We start from the raw sequence: 15,327 nt of genomic DNA on the forward strand, positions 1-15,327 counted from the left end.
TTTATGTGTAAAATTGGAGATAATGAAAGTATTTATACAGTGATGCCTTGGTTGTCAAACTCAATTCGTTTCAAATTTGTGCTTGAACACCAACAAGTTTGAGAAATGAACATATTTTTCCCATAAGAAATACTCAAAAGACAGACAATTGGTTCTGTGGCCCACAAATTATAAATTCATTTTTCCAGGACTCTAACAAATTTCATGATGATTTCTTTAATTCTATCGTGGTTCTCAGAGTTTTCCTCTTAGCTTTACTGCTGGTGTCACTAACTATCTCTGGAACTGTGGTTATGATATTTTACCAATAAAGTGGGGAAAAAGCGCACAATGGTGAATGTCTTAATGCACTAACGTAAGTACTGTATGTTGCCTGGGTGAAAGCGGCACTTAGACCGAAGTGTCAGACCTTTCTGTTCACAGCAATATGCGACTCATGACACACTCTTGGCCCCATACAGGTTCTTAAGTCGGATTTTTGGTTCAATTATCGAGCAAAGTTACCAACACCAAGAAGATTTTTTTTCAAAAATTGCTGTTTAAGTAAAAGAAAGTTTGAGTTTGGCGCTGTTCAACAACCTGGGTATCACTGTAATTCACAGTTTATAGCAAGGATTAGGCAACTTGAAATAAAACATATGTGAAATACACAGGAAAGCGTCTGGTATATTAGGAATGCCCCATAGACATTTCAGATTTACTATCTGAAAACTTCTATTAGTAACAAGATAATCAGTAGAGCTCTATCTATAATCAAATTCTTTCCACTTTTATTCTGAAAGAAAACCGATACTGAGAAACATTCTCATATCAAAAACAATGTTTTCTCATATATCACTTTCACAGAGAATGTCTATTTCCTTACTGCCCCATTAATATTCCACACTTTCCAAACATTTAGCCAATTTAAAAATTGTTCATTTCTTTCTTTCAAGTACTGGGTATGAAATCCAGCAAACGCTCTACCATTGGGACACATCCCTAGCATTTTATAAATTTTATTTTAAGCAGAGTCTTACTAGGTTGCCCAGGCTGGCCTTAAACTTGCAATTCTTCTGCCTCAGCCTCCCAGCTAGCTGGGATTACAGCCCATGATGTGCGCCACAATGCCTGGATGAAAACTGCATTACACAATGGTAGTATGGCCTCTCTAGAAATGGTTTCAATTTTCGAACCTATTCTGTTGTTGTTCCTTATCACTTTTTACCATAAAAAGAGAAAAAGTTTTGCACTGCATTGTATGTCAACTCACACAGTTAATTAGAAAATGTTTTGTTCAGTGAGTGAAGTTTCTAACAAGGTAACTGCCATAATTAGGTAACAGGTCAGGGGTTCTGAAACTTTTTTGGAAACTGATTTCTGCTAAGTATCTACAGAAAGCTACAGAGACCCTCTCCAGAAAAATAGAGAGCCAGACATTCAAACTTAGGATATTTAAGAGCAATTATGAGATTCACAGAGCCCATAAAAGGTTAACAGCCTCTATACCAATGCAAAAGTATTTAACAGCAAATATATTATAGAATATCAGACATAAAATATATGTTCCAAACACTGAATATCATTGTGAGTTCCTTCTTAGGATGACCTCTATGAAATCAATCATAACAGAATTTCTGGGATCCACCCACATATCCTACAATTGCTAGAAGCACAGCACTATCACAAATCTCAAACTATTATTAGATGATTTAAGATTTACCTTTTCAGTAGTGACCTTAGAGAGATCCTTGTACAAAAGTTTCCGGACATATTCCTGAAGGGGAGGACGTTTCTTTTTCACTGTCTTTTCAGCTGGAGGTGGGTTGCAGTAGTAATAAGCATTTTCCACCATTGTGACGTATCTCGCATCAAGATGCATTGCTTGTTTCTTTCTCATCATTTGTTCCTAAAAATAAAATGTTCAAATTAAAACACTTTCATTCTAAGAGTTCTTTGTTCCTAACTTAATGTCTGTTGTCACTGATAAGATTTACAGATACAGCTTAGTAAAACAAAAACAAAAATAAAATTACTAGGTATTTCTAAGACTGTGTCAGCAAATACTAATCATTTTAAGAACATGTTAAGTCTATGACTGCTTGGCTTTAGGCCTTATCCAATAAAATATTCGTAAAACCATGCTACAAGTATAGCTTTATAACTCTACCAGATTGTATAAACTCTAAGGAAAGCATGGCACCAACCTATCAGTGCCTGAAATTAAGGGCTAAGAAAAAATTAAGGTTAATTCTACCTCTGGCTGCTCCATGTACAACTGAGAATAATTTTTTGTCAGAGCTTATGCCATGCAGTGTTGTACCAGACAAATCTGACAGGTCTCTACATAAATGCAAACTAAAAGGCCCCTAGGTCTTAAAATTTGTTTAAGATTGTTTGTCATGAACTCAGAGGTGCTGCTGAAAAACAGATACATTCAGTCATCACCCTCTTGTGTTTACCATGGCTACACTACTGGATAAGGTCAGATAATCTCCTCCTGTGAACAACTTGCATATTATGGAATGTTGTGCAGCCACTCTGACCTCTCTACCCACTAGATGCTATTCGAGAACCACTAACCAGCTGAAGATCTTCAGATAACACTTCTAGTTCTTAGAATAGTGTAATACCAAGTGTAATGACTGAGATGTAGAACGTTCCCTGAAAGTCTCATGCGTTCAGAGCTCGGGCTTCAGAAGGTGAGTGGAACATGGAAGTGACACACTCATCGGTGGATTAACCCACTCATGAGTTTACAGTAGAATGTACTGCTGGGAGGAGCCCTGTTGGAGGAGGTGAGTCCAGGGCCATGCCCTTAGAGGATGTATCTCTTGCTCTAGCTCTCTTCTTCCTGGTTGCCACGGATTGTGTGTAAGACAGATATCATTCCTCCCTTTATAGTTTAAAGGTCTGTGTGAGAATAAACAAGTCAACAAATTAATAACCAAGAGAAAACTGCTTTAGTTAGAAGTGGGCTAGGGAAAGACTTCTATGAAAAAGTGACACTTAAGCTAGAATTTGAAGGACAATGAGAGGCTAATGAACCACAGAAGGAACATCCACAGTAGAGAGAACATCAATAAAAAAGATGAAAGGGTGAGATGTGGTATAGGAACTAATAGAAAGCTATGTGGTTCCACTATGGAGCAGCACAGGACAGAAGAAAGGAAGGCTAGGTAACGCAGGACATCACACACTACAGTGAGAACTCTGGGTTTAAAGCATGTAGAGAGAAACTACTGACCAGCTTCAAGCAGATGTCACAGACTAGTATGGTTGCGGATTTCAAGTTTTGAAAAGATTATTGTGTATATAAGCACAAGAAGGGTAAGCTCATTTCTTTTTTACTACTGTGTACCCAGGCCCTAAAATAGTATCTGATAAACATACAATATTTAACAATATGTGAATAAGTGAATTTTTATAATATATACATTCGATCTTTCTCATGACCTACTTTCCATACATGTAGAACCACCATACACTGGGAAGCATGTTGCTATTTGTAAATTCAAGCGCAGGTACACCAAGTTTCATAACTGCTTCTCTTGTCTCATGGTATATTAACTGTAGCTAGCCAGGGATGTAGCTCAGTGGCACAAGCGCCTGCCTGGCAAGCACAAGGTCCTGAGTTCGATTCCCAGTACAAAAAAAACTTGTAGCTAAACTCTATACTGATACCAAGGTTATCATAATTTGTGGATTGTTTGTCATGTCTAGATGCCTCATATGTTCAGAAGGTGACGGGATCATAGGGGCTTACAGATGACCTGCTGTTAGGAGGTGGAGTCTGTCAGAAGGGGCGGGTCACTGGGGGCATGGTCTGCAAGCATTTACCTGACTTCTCCCATGATCTGTTTCCTGAACACCATGACATGAACAGTGATCCTCTGCTATGCCCCTCTGCCACGCTGTCCTGCCTTGGAGCACTGTATTACTGATTGAAACCTCCACCAAACGTGAGCCAAAGTAAACACGCCCTCTTTAGAATTATGGAGGCTGGGTAACGTGTTCCAGTGACAACGATAGTGACTAAGACAATACTGATGCTAACACACAAGAAAACAGTTCACATTTAACAGGCCTGGAGATAATGATCACACCCTGTACTTTCTTTGGAGAAAATATAATACATTAGTTAGCTTATCACTGATACATGTATTTTTTAATCTAATTAGTTTCAACCTGTTAAACTGGTTTAGAACCATTTTACTCAACACATATGCAGTCACACACATGCCCCAAACCAATTTTACCACTGGGTAAGAATAATTTTGACTGCAAACTGGTTAGAAGGTTATAACGTATGTGTCCTCAAACGAATATGAATGCATTTTAGATTATCTCATAAGCCTCAATGTGTTTCAAACCGAACTCTGCACCTGTTCCCTTCCCTATGGTCCCTTATTGCTGTGACCGGCACCACCGCGCACTCAGATGTCCGTCTGAGAACTGAGATCTTACAGGGCGCACTCTTTCTCCTCATCCCTGTATCTCACCAAGCCTTATCCGCTCTACTTCCAAATAGCCTTCATACAGGTAATTATTATTCTCCACGCCCTCCCCTATGCCAGTCCATCTCTTCCCGGGTCTCCCCTTTAAAACAGTGTTCTGACTGCTCCCCATGGCACTCAGCTAACTACCAGTTATCTCCTCCAAACAAGTCTTGTTGTCCACCCCACCCTAGTACTGCAGATTGAACAAAGGGTCTTCACACAGAGCCAGAGCTGCACAGCCTTTATTTTTATTTTTTTATTTTGAGACAGGGTCTCACTAAATTGCCTAGACTGGGCTTGAACTTGCAATCCTCCTGCCTCAATCTCCCAAAGTACTGGGACTGCAAGTGTGCATCACTAAGCTGAAAAAGGTGTACAAACGCAAGTCAAAATGGAATCATCTTTCTAACAATATAAATTCTGATCATATCTACCCTACCTGCTTAATATCCTTCAATAGCTATTCAACACCATCAAGAAAAGTACTCAAGCTCCTTAGCATAGCAAACTGGGTTATCTATAATCTAGTTTCTTCCTGCCTCTCCAGTCTTACCTGTAGGTGACTTTATTCAAATGATTTCTCTCCTCCTGTCTACAAGATTCAGCTTAGGTGTCTAAAATATCACTTCTTCCAGAAAACTCTTCCTGACAAAGCAACATCAGATTAAGTCTCTTTTTTTACCTATACCCACAATACCCTACTCTTACTCATTTTATTATGCTGCATTTATACTAATTTATTTCAATTGTTTCTTTCCTTGTCTGCCTGCCTTATACTGAAAACCATATAATGGCAGACGATCACTTTCACCCAAGGGTCTGGCAGAGAGGCTGTACTCAATAAAATGATGTCAACAGGGCAACTCTTTCCTGATTCATTTAGTCTGGATTAACTATCCCTCCATGAACCCACAATGCCTACTACAGACCTCTATGATAGCATGTACAATGCCATGCTGGAATTATATATGTAGTTCTTGCTTACTAGCTATGGACCCCTTTGAGGACAGTGATTATATTCCATTGCATTATACAATCCCTCCCAGCTAGCTCTAAGATCCCTAGAGAAGTGATTAGCGCTAGAGACAAGAGGAACCCCAAACTATTAAGTGATAAATAAACATGATTCCTATTCAGAAGGTAAGAGGATCAATGATAATAGCTAGTTGCCTTTGCTCTAGGGGTGGAAACCATCCACCAAGCCAAGAAAACTGGTCAAGTAGGAAAAAATTTGTTTTTCAACATGCTATGTTAATCTGTATCACAAGAATTCATAAATGTTTTCCCTAGCACAAGATAAAGGATTCAAATTGTAATAAAACAGAGGCATTAAAAGTTCAGTTTGACTGTCAAGTGTCATGCTCTGGGAGGCTGAAGCAGAATTCTAAGTTTAAGTCGAGCCTGGCAAACTTGAGAAACTTAATGAGGTCCTGTCTCAAAACAAAAAATACAAAGGGTTGGGGATGTAACTCAGGGCAAAGGTTCTAGGTTCAATCCCTAGTACTGCAAAAAGAAAAGAATCGCACCCAAAATAAGCTTTCCTGGCATCAATATTACATGCTATCTTATCTAACCTTGTCTATCTGAGCCACATGGTAAAAAAATAGGGCTTTTTTAATTACAATAAAATCTGAACTTATGATTAATATGATTTAAACTGTAAGAGAATTTAGAAATCAATTCTACTTGATAGCCATCATATTAGCATGTGTGCAAACAGATCACAGAAATAAATTCATGTTTCTTTATTTAAAATATCAGCAAGTACTCACTGTCATAACTAAATTCTAAAAAAATAGATCTAGAGAAAATGACATATCAAGACTTTCATAAGAACAACACTGACAGAAGAACAGCCTAAGCCAAGGGATTCCTAAACTGGAGCTCTCTTTAAAGTAACACCAACACTCTCGCTTTCTACAATACACACACATCTTCTTTCTCCCCAGCAAGGCCATAAGCAAATACTTATGACATAACTGCATCACACACTTGATGATCACTTCACCATACAATTAACTTGAGAAGTGATCTTCCTGCTGGGCATGTACTGCACACCTGCAATCCTAGCACTTGGGAGGTTGAGGCATGAGGTGAAGGACAGCCTGGCCTACCCAGTGAGTTCCAGGCCATCTGAGCTACACAGCGAGACCCTGTATCAAAAAAACTAAAAAGAAAAACAGGGCAGAGAGGGGAGAGGGGAAAAAAAGAAAAAAGAAATAATCTTTCCTAATCAAAAAATTTTAAGTTAATGCTTTATGATTTTTTTCCATCTTTTTTATTTTTTATGTTTTTGAGACAAGGTCTTGCTGTGCAGTTCAAGCTGGCCTTGAGCTCACTTTGTAGCCCACGCTGGTCTCGAACTTGAAACAATATTTTTTCCATTTTAAAATTCAATTTTTAGGGCTGAGGATATAGCTCAGTGACATAAGCACCTGCCTGGCAAGCACAAGGCCCTGAGTTTGATTCCCGGTACCAAAATAAATAAATAAATAAAATAAAATTTAATTTTTAAAAATTTTTTTATTTTTAAGCTGACATGACATATTCATGATGACTTGAGATATAGCAAAAACATTTAAGATGGCTCTAACCTAACAGTATTATGAGTAGCTGTGCATCTGTCCAGTTTTCTGGGTTGAATTTAATGCCCTTTTATAATATTATAAACTCACTGGCAGCCAAGTGACAAAAAATTTCTCCAGTGAGTATGTGTCTGTATATTCTAATTTAGGTAGAAATGCTTATATTCACGTGGAAGAGGAAGGCAATAATCCCTGAAGTAAATGAAGAACTTCTAGTTCTTACCAGGATCCTCAATACCTTACCAAAAGTACACTGGTCCTCAGGTGTGATTCTGGAGATCTAAAAAGAAACCGTCCACATGTCTCCAGCAGAGTACAAGCCATTTCAATATGATGATGAGAGAAGTCTGACAGAAGCATCTGGAACAGTAAGAATGATGAAAAGCTACAAAGGCAACACTTCAATCCTAGCACAGAAAGAAACCAATATATACTTCTCATGTATGTAACACTGTATAAAACGCCACAGGAAAAAATCAAATCTAAGTTTCATTGTTGGACATCTTTGTTTTCCATAAAATTTTTATTGAAAACTTTAATATATTTAACATCTTTCCTTTCAAAAAGACATACAGAAACTAATATCAAAGTACTTTCTATATTTATTGAGATGCTATGTCATATACACAGATGACATTTTCTCAATGGCTTTTTGTTTTGGTATATGTAACATTCACTTTAAAAAATTCTTACTACAAAGTATTATTTATGCATATAAAATGTATGAATATAACACATCACCATAATATTTTAGTATTTATTTTTACAATCTTTTTATATGCCAAAACAAATTTAAACACCATTAACTAACTTGGTTTCATTAGCTTAACGTTATTTTTTTCCTTCACTTGTATGATTTACAAGGTACATAGTATGGCAAAATATAAACTAGCTTAAAACTTGATGGTTTTATTGGACACTACAACTGCCCCTAGTTTCTTGCTATTGTAAAAATGGTCCGACAAGCATCTTGCAGATGAATCTATGGCAGATATTTATGGTTCTTCCTTAAAATGAATCTTCAGAAATAAAAGTTTTATATCAAAAAATATACATTCTCCCTGTATATTTTTGAGAATTAGTACAAAGGAACATACTCATCTATGTAAACAGTTCACAGTAAGTCCTTTCAATTATGGCATTCAGAAAATTTCTATTACCTCTCTTACCATGCTGTCTGGAGTTTCCTTAAATGTACCTTGATATATTAATCTCCTGAGATACTCCAAGGGAGTTCAGGAAACTTAATCCCTTGAATATTTACAATAACTGTAAATATTTTAAATACTCTAAGAAACCATACAGTAAAGATGTTTAATTTTGTTAATTTCAATCCTCTCAAATTTGCTCAGACTTTGTGGTTGATTTTGGTAAATGATCCATGTGCATTTTAAAGAGACTCTTAAGTTCTGTTGTTTCTCATAGTGTCAATTAAGTCAGGGTTGGTAAATGTGCTAACTAAATTCTGCTCAGCTTACACTTACTCTGTCTGCTGCTTCTTAGCTACTGAGAGGTATTCTCAAATCTCTCATTCTGTGGATGCATTTATTCTTGCTTTATGTATTTTGAAGCTATGGTATGTTACTGGGTATATAATTCACAAAGATAATACTTTCCTGTTAAAAGGAAATCTTCATCCTTGTGAACTACCTTTTATTTTTAATAATACTTTGGGCTTTAAAGTCTACTTTGAAAACATAGTATTTATGTAACATACATGATAGTTAACTGTGTCAACTTGAGTTAAGAAATGCCCGGCTAACTTGGATCTGTAGTCTGGGTGTGGCTGAAGACCAAAGACATGCTCTGGTGTGAGGGACAACAACCGACAGACATATCACATGTCACCTGAACGGAATGAAAGGGAACTGAGCAAGAAAGCCTCACTTCTGTTTCTTCACAAGAGCTCTAGTCTGCACCTTCACCTTGGACATTGTCCCTTGGCTTCTAGCACAGACCCTACAACCTTCCATCACAGAGCCTTTGGCCTCCTGATACGGACTTGCACAAGACGCTACGGTGAGCTCCAGGCCTTTGACTGAACCCTTCAAGTCTCTGGTGTGCAGACTGACCTCTTCCACATCTGACTCTTCCACACTTTGATGACCACTGTAAGCCAGTCTTGTAAATCTTTTTATATCTTTGTAACTTGCATTAAATGTTTCTCTAGTAAGAACAAACCGGTACGACATATTTCCACATCTTTTTCTCATTTTTCTTGTCTTTATGTTGTACACGGTACATGGTTATTGTTTTAATCAAGTTTTATATTCTTAAGGCTTTTATTTGATGCATTGTGCCTATTTATATTTCATGTAATACTGATATTGCCGCATTTGTATCTATCATCTTACAATTTTTGTTTTCTATTTTGATCATCTATTTAATATTCCTTTCTTGTCTTCTTTTAGCTTTATCAACTAATTATTTCATTTTATCCACTAAGTATAACTAATTTACATTTTTCTATTAAAAAACATTTAGCGCTAACCTTCAAACAATGCAGCGTATCATTTTTTGTAAACATTTTAAACTTAGTTAGTTCTCCAATAAAACGAACAGTTTTGTTCTTTGTTTCAATATTGATCTGGTCCTTTTTTCGCACCTACAAATAGAAAGAAAGACTGCTTAATCAACATTTTTAATCTCTGTGATAACTGCTTTTCTAGCATGAGTTCACTCCAAATGTCAATAAATTAGATATAATTTCATGTTACATTCAAATTATTTTATGTAAGTTGAAAATTTTGCTCTGTGTAACACCAGTCCCAAAAAGTATTCTGCAAAACAGTTCCAGGATCAAATAATTTGGGAAAATAGACCACTTTTTTCAGGTTTAAAAAGGCTCTTAAAAAAACCTATTTAACTTAAGTCAATACTTCAAATTTCTCCTGGTAACACACGCCGCTTCTTTTGAACTGTAACCCCTATCAGTTAGCAGCCCACTACGTTAGCATTATAAGGAATACACGTTAGAAAACAGTGCCTTAAAAATATAAATCCAGGAGCTCACGTAAGCAGTTATTAAGTTTGCTGATATAATTATGAACTGTACTGCATTTTAAATTATAAATTAATTACAATGAAACATCTAATATAGTCACTGTTGTTTTTTTAAATCACTAATCATAGTCATATGTCAAAGTTCAAATCGTTTTCAAATTTAGATCCTCTACTTAGGGCACATATTTCAAGAAACATCAAATCCAAGAAAATCCCAGTAAGGCAGTACAATATGAACAAATATATCAAGAAAAATAGAATTAGATTTAACCTAAGAATTACACTTTCATCAGAAAAAACCAATGTATTGCCTACAAATCTTTTATTTCAAAAGCAGCAACCAAACCCAAGACAAACAAAAATAAACCACCACAAAGCTATCAAATGACTTGAGCAAGGATCAATACAAGATGAGCCAAATCTCCTGACTGTCAATGGAGAATTCTACTGTACAGTCCTTACAAACACGTGCTGGGATTCAAAGAAAGTAATCTCACTAGCTGTTGTACACTTAAAGATAGTCATTTATGCAAAAACTAAATTTTTACATACTAAATTAATACTTCAGTGGAATTTATCTTAATTTTTAAGGATCTACTTTCTATAGCAAGCAGAGGTAGGTGTTCAGACTTTTTATATTTTTAAACAAAACCACACTAAAAACGCAGAGTTAGAAGCTCACCATAATTAAATTTATTCTGAAGCATCAACAGAAATGAATAAAATCACAAAGATTCAAGTTTAATACAGAACTTTAGTCATCATTTATATATGCAAAGTATCTGAGATTAGAGACAAATAGAAAATAGAATTAGATTCTCCGTTTTAATATTAAACAAAACAGGAGGGAATAAACTTGACTGTTTGCAACTTTCTAAGTCAAAACAGCATAGCCTTCACAAAGATCCTAAGTAAATGCTTGCTGAGTACGGAACATGAAAAGCTTGTGACTAATTTATCTTAATGTGAACTCTGAGGATACAGTAAGTGTAGACTCTTAGCAATTTTGCTGCATTTAAATTCAGCTCTATCACTTCAGATGATACATGGGGGCTGGGAACCTCTATTTTTTGCTTTACTCCATGTTTTTCCAGGGATTTTGTATGTTCCACAATGTACAAAGTATTAGGTACAACTGCAAATGTAGAAACTTTTAAAATAAATATACCTATATTGGGGATATGTGCCCTAATATTTTAACCAATAAAAAGGCTTGAGCAAAAAGTTGAGGTTTAGGCTGGTCATGGTGGTGCTTTCTTGTAACCCTAGTGCTCAGGAGGCTGAGGCAGAAGGATCGCAGTGAGTTCAAGGCTGACCTGGGTTACAGAGTGAGTTTAGGGCCAGCTCATGCTCATGTACAGTATCTTCTGGCAATAGCCTTGCTTTAGACAAAGTTGTGTATGTTGTGCGTGTTTTTGACAACAGCCTTGTGCACCCCATCACGCTTGTATTTAAAGCTCTGTCACTTCCACAAGATGATTGGGCACTGAGGGCTTAAACCATTTACATGCAGTCTGTGCAGATATGCTAGGAAGCAAAGGAAGCGACCTGCTGTCTGGTAATGGTCTCCTGGTAAACTGCTGGGGTGTTCATTCAAAGACTCGCCTTTATCCAAAGTAGAGATTTTCAAAACAAGAATCAGTAAGACATTGATTTATGCTCTACATATTTGGACCCTCAAAACCTACAGAAGCATACATGAAACATCATACCCCAACTCTTCATGGCCAATGTTTCTTCTGGGACATCCAATAAAAACCTCTGTCTGTCTTGACCTTGAAGAATTGTTTTTAATTTACAAAAGAAAAAGGTGCAGTACCTATAATGGGGGAACAGGATAGGACCACTGGCTCCCCTCAACTAACAGTCAATTGGGACAATGCTGGGAGTTGGAATATCACATCAATTTCAAGCTCTGTTGAATAAATACACATTAAAAAATTAAGAATTCTAGAAATTCTTTACTGTTATACCACTACCAAATTTCAAAAATATGCTTACCAACAAAATAATTATGTTCTTAAACTAAAGAATCCCCACCCAACTTGTAAGAATATACATGTTATAGAAACAAATATTTAGATACATACATGAAATCTGAAATCCCCCCTCAGCATGGAACAAAGATCCTCTGCTACATCAGACATGCAGGGATGCAATGTAGCAACCAATCTTGCATAAAATGGTAGCAAATCCAACCTGCAAAAGTTGTATGTGACATGTGTAAAAGGAAAGGCATATGAGAAATAATTCATTTTAAAATTTAACTTTATCAGATATATTCACACATTAAATGATTATAAAAACTAATAAACTTTCAGACAGGCCCACTGAATGCCATCATGAAGTACCTGGAAATTAAAACTAAAGTTTATTAATAATTTTGCATTTTCCTTTCAATACATTTATCACAAATCTCTAATTTGGCTATGTAATTTTGATAAAATATGAAATACAAAGCAAAGGGTAAGTTTTGACATGGCTTACATTTTTAATCATGTAACTTTTTTTGTTTTTATTTTTCTGGTACAGGGAATTGAACTCACGACCTCATGCTTGCTAGGGAGGTACTGTGCCACTGAGCTATATCCCTGGCCCCACGTAACTGTTTATAAACCTAAAAATTAACTAAAACTAAAACAAGAAACTCCTTTCAAATCATTTCCTTCAATTACCTAGGCTAAGTTATTTGGAAATTTCAATGCCTACAGTTAGAGGGCAACCAATGAACAAAATGTATTTGTAAAGTTAAAACACTATCACAAGACTCATACATGAACATATATTTTACTCATCGTAGAACCACTCATACCTTCATGTCTTACTTAAGATAATTAATGTTAAAAAAAAAAAAAGAAATAGAAGTCAGTGGGTTGTTTGAAGGGGCTGGGGGTTTAGCTCAGTGGCACAGTGCCTGCCTGGCAAGCATGAGGTCGTGAGTTCAATTCCCGGTACTGGGAAATAAAAAAACCCAAGAAACAAACAAACAAAAAAAGAAATTAAAATAATTAACGGTAACATGTGGCATACATGCTGCCACCCCTTCCATTATTCAGAGCATGCTTACCCATCAAACTGGATGCAGTTACAGAAGCTACCATTAATCTGAATCAATACACAAACCAAAATTCTTTTTTCCATTCCTGCCATACATTATTGCATAAAACTTGATTAGTCAATGATTCAACACTTAGCAAATCAGAGGCTGAAGATGACAAGCAGTGAAAACCTAAACAAAGCAGCAACACTAAGGACAGCTGACAGAGAAAAAGTTACATCATAAAAGTAGACACAAGAGGTGAAAGTGTAACAGGCCATTTATAACAGAAATAAGTAGTCCTTATATGTACACGAGAATAGTTTATCATCACAAAAAACGAAAGACTATGTATCATGAAAGGCTCAGAATATGCTGGAAGCTCCTAGCATGAACAAACTGATCCTGAGTCAGAACAGGAATAGTTAAGGAGAAGGGAGACACACTTGAAAGGCCTGGTTAAGGAAAGGAAACTGACTGGATTCATGCTTTCCCTAAGTGCTAAGTTAGTCCTAGGCATCTCACATGTATCATTCCTTCCATATATGAGGTAGATATTATGATCTCCATGTGAGAAATAAGGGGACAGAAGTCAAAGAATATGGTAGCTGTGTAGTAGTACCTTAATAAATTTTAAATATATCCTATATTAAACAAAGTGAAACCTATAATCCATTAGCTAAAGACTCACAAATGTTTTGAATTAGAATATTTATTGTTAAACTTTAAATTTTTTTTCATGTTCTATTTTTCTCCATCATAATTTTTATTTTGTATACTATATGGGTTTCTTCTATACTTTATTTTTTATTTTTTTTATGAGTACGTTTGTAGGACATAATGATTACATTCTTTGGTACATGGACACAACACACCTTAATTCTTTACTATCTTTCCTTCTCATCTTTTCCCTCTCCCATCTCTGTCTCTTGGTCTCTCCCTTTTTAAAAGTGAGTATGCAGTTTTACCATCTGCTCAATTAAAAAAAAAAAGACACCTGTCTGAGCTCCCTCACACTTAGTCTTCCAAATATTCTGACACATATGAATAATCTTATTTGTTTAGCAATCCATTACTCAACAATACCTTTTAATGTTAACCACAAGGTAGGTGTCCTGGACAGTTTTAACAACACCAGACCTTGAGTCTTTGCTTAGTATGTTCCCTCTGTCTGAAATGTCAGTCACTTCATTCTCTTTCTGGCAAGTGCTGATTCATTATTCAACACTTAAAAGTGGAAATATACCGTTTTATTTTGACAGACAAGGCTGGAAGTTTAATCCTTTTATTCTTGATTTAATATTTAAAAGGTGGAGTGAAATGGAAGCAGAAATTCCTGATCCAAGTTGATGAAGAATCACTTACTTCATTGAAGACCACAATTTCACCTAGACTGAGGCAACAAGTGATCGGGATGACATCAGTGTGGTCTCCTCTCAGTCTAAGTATTTATTCAAAATATTTTAAACAGTTTTATCTATTGAAGGTTAAACTGGAAACTGAACATAATGTAGGTCACTTTACTTTCTAATATTACAAATATGTAATACTTATGTTGCAAATATGTATACTCTTACAAATATGTAATAATTTTTTTGATGCTGCTAGTGTTAAGGCTGAGGCAGGTGAACATTTTATTTTCTTGCATAATTGGTGAATTTATACTAATGTCAAATTTATAAATTTTTGTTAAAGTACTAGGCTCATTTGTTTTCCACACCCATTTTAACAACAAAGAAAGTATTCTATTGCCATAACATGGGTGAGCAACACAAGAGCTGAGTTCACAGGGTAACAAAGAGCAATGTACCAGGAGTTAGGAGGGCCAGGTTCCAATGCCATTACAAACAGCATGCTGTGACCTCATGGGCTGATCCAGTATCTCTTTTCTGATTCTCTTCCCTTCTTACTCATACTGGCCCTCACCAATCTCACTCAGAATCCCTACATAGTCCTTCCCTTACGCTGGAATATCCTTTCCCCCCAAATCTATACTGTTTACTCTTTCACTAAGCACAGACAATTCAATGAGAACCATCTGGAATATTCCACTGCATCTGCAAATTCACTCCATCCTATCCCAAACACTTTATCCCGGACTACTTTTTAAAATATAATTCACCACCTCCTAACATAGGATATGATTTACCTACTTTGTGTGTTTATATTGTATGCCATCCCTCCCCACTAGAATATAGGGTTCATGGAAACAGTGTAACATAGG

The 15,327-nt window shown here is 36.1% G+C and overlaps 1 protein-coding gene across 2 annotated transcripts in view; it reads right to left on the reverse strand.

Moving 5' to 3' along the window:
- The window catches only part of Upf2 (UPF2 regulator of nonsense transcripts homolog (yeast)), a 95,147-nt gene that overhangs the window by 29,574 nt on the left and 50,246 nt on the right, over positions 1–15,327 (reverse strand). For both annotated transcript variants that reach the window (XM_013513652.1, XM_013513653.1), the window contains exons 9-12: positions 12,157–12,265; positions 9,555–9,668; positions 7,307–7,423; positions 1,703–1,888 (exon numbers count right to left, since the gene is read on the reverse strand). In XM_013513652.1, the coding sequence (XP_013369106.1) occupies positions 1,703–1,888; positions 7,307–7,423; positions 9,555–9,668; positions 12,157–12,265 (526 nt within the window). The remainder of the gene's footprint in view (positions 1–1,702; positions 1,889–7,306; positions 7,424–9,554; positions 9,669–12,156; positions 12,266–15,327) is intronic.

Source organism: Chinchilla lanigera, unplaced genomic scaffold, assembly GCF_000276665.1.
Source record: "Chinchilla lanigera isolate Chin_1 unplaced genomic scaffold, ChiLan1.0 scaffold00020, whole genome shotgun sequence".
NCBI lineage: Eukaryota > Metazoa > Chordata > Mammalia > Rodentia > Chinchillidae > Chinchilla > Chinchilla lanigera.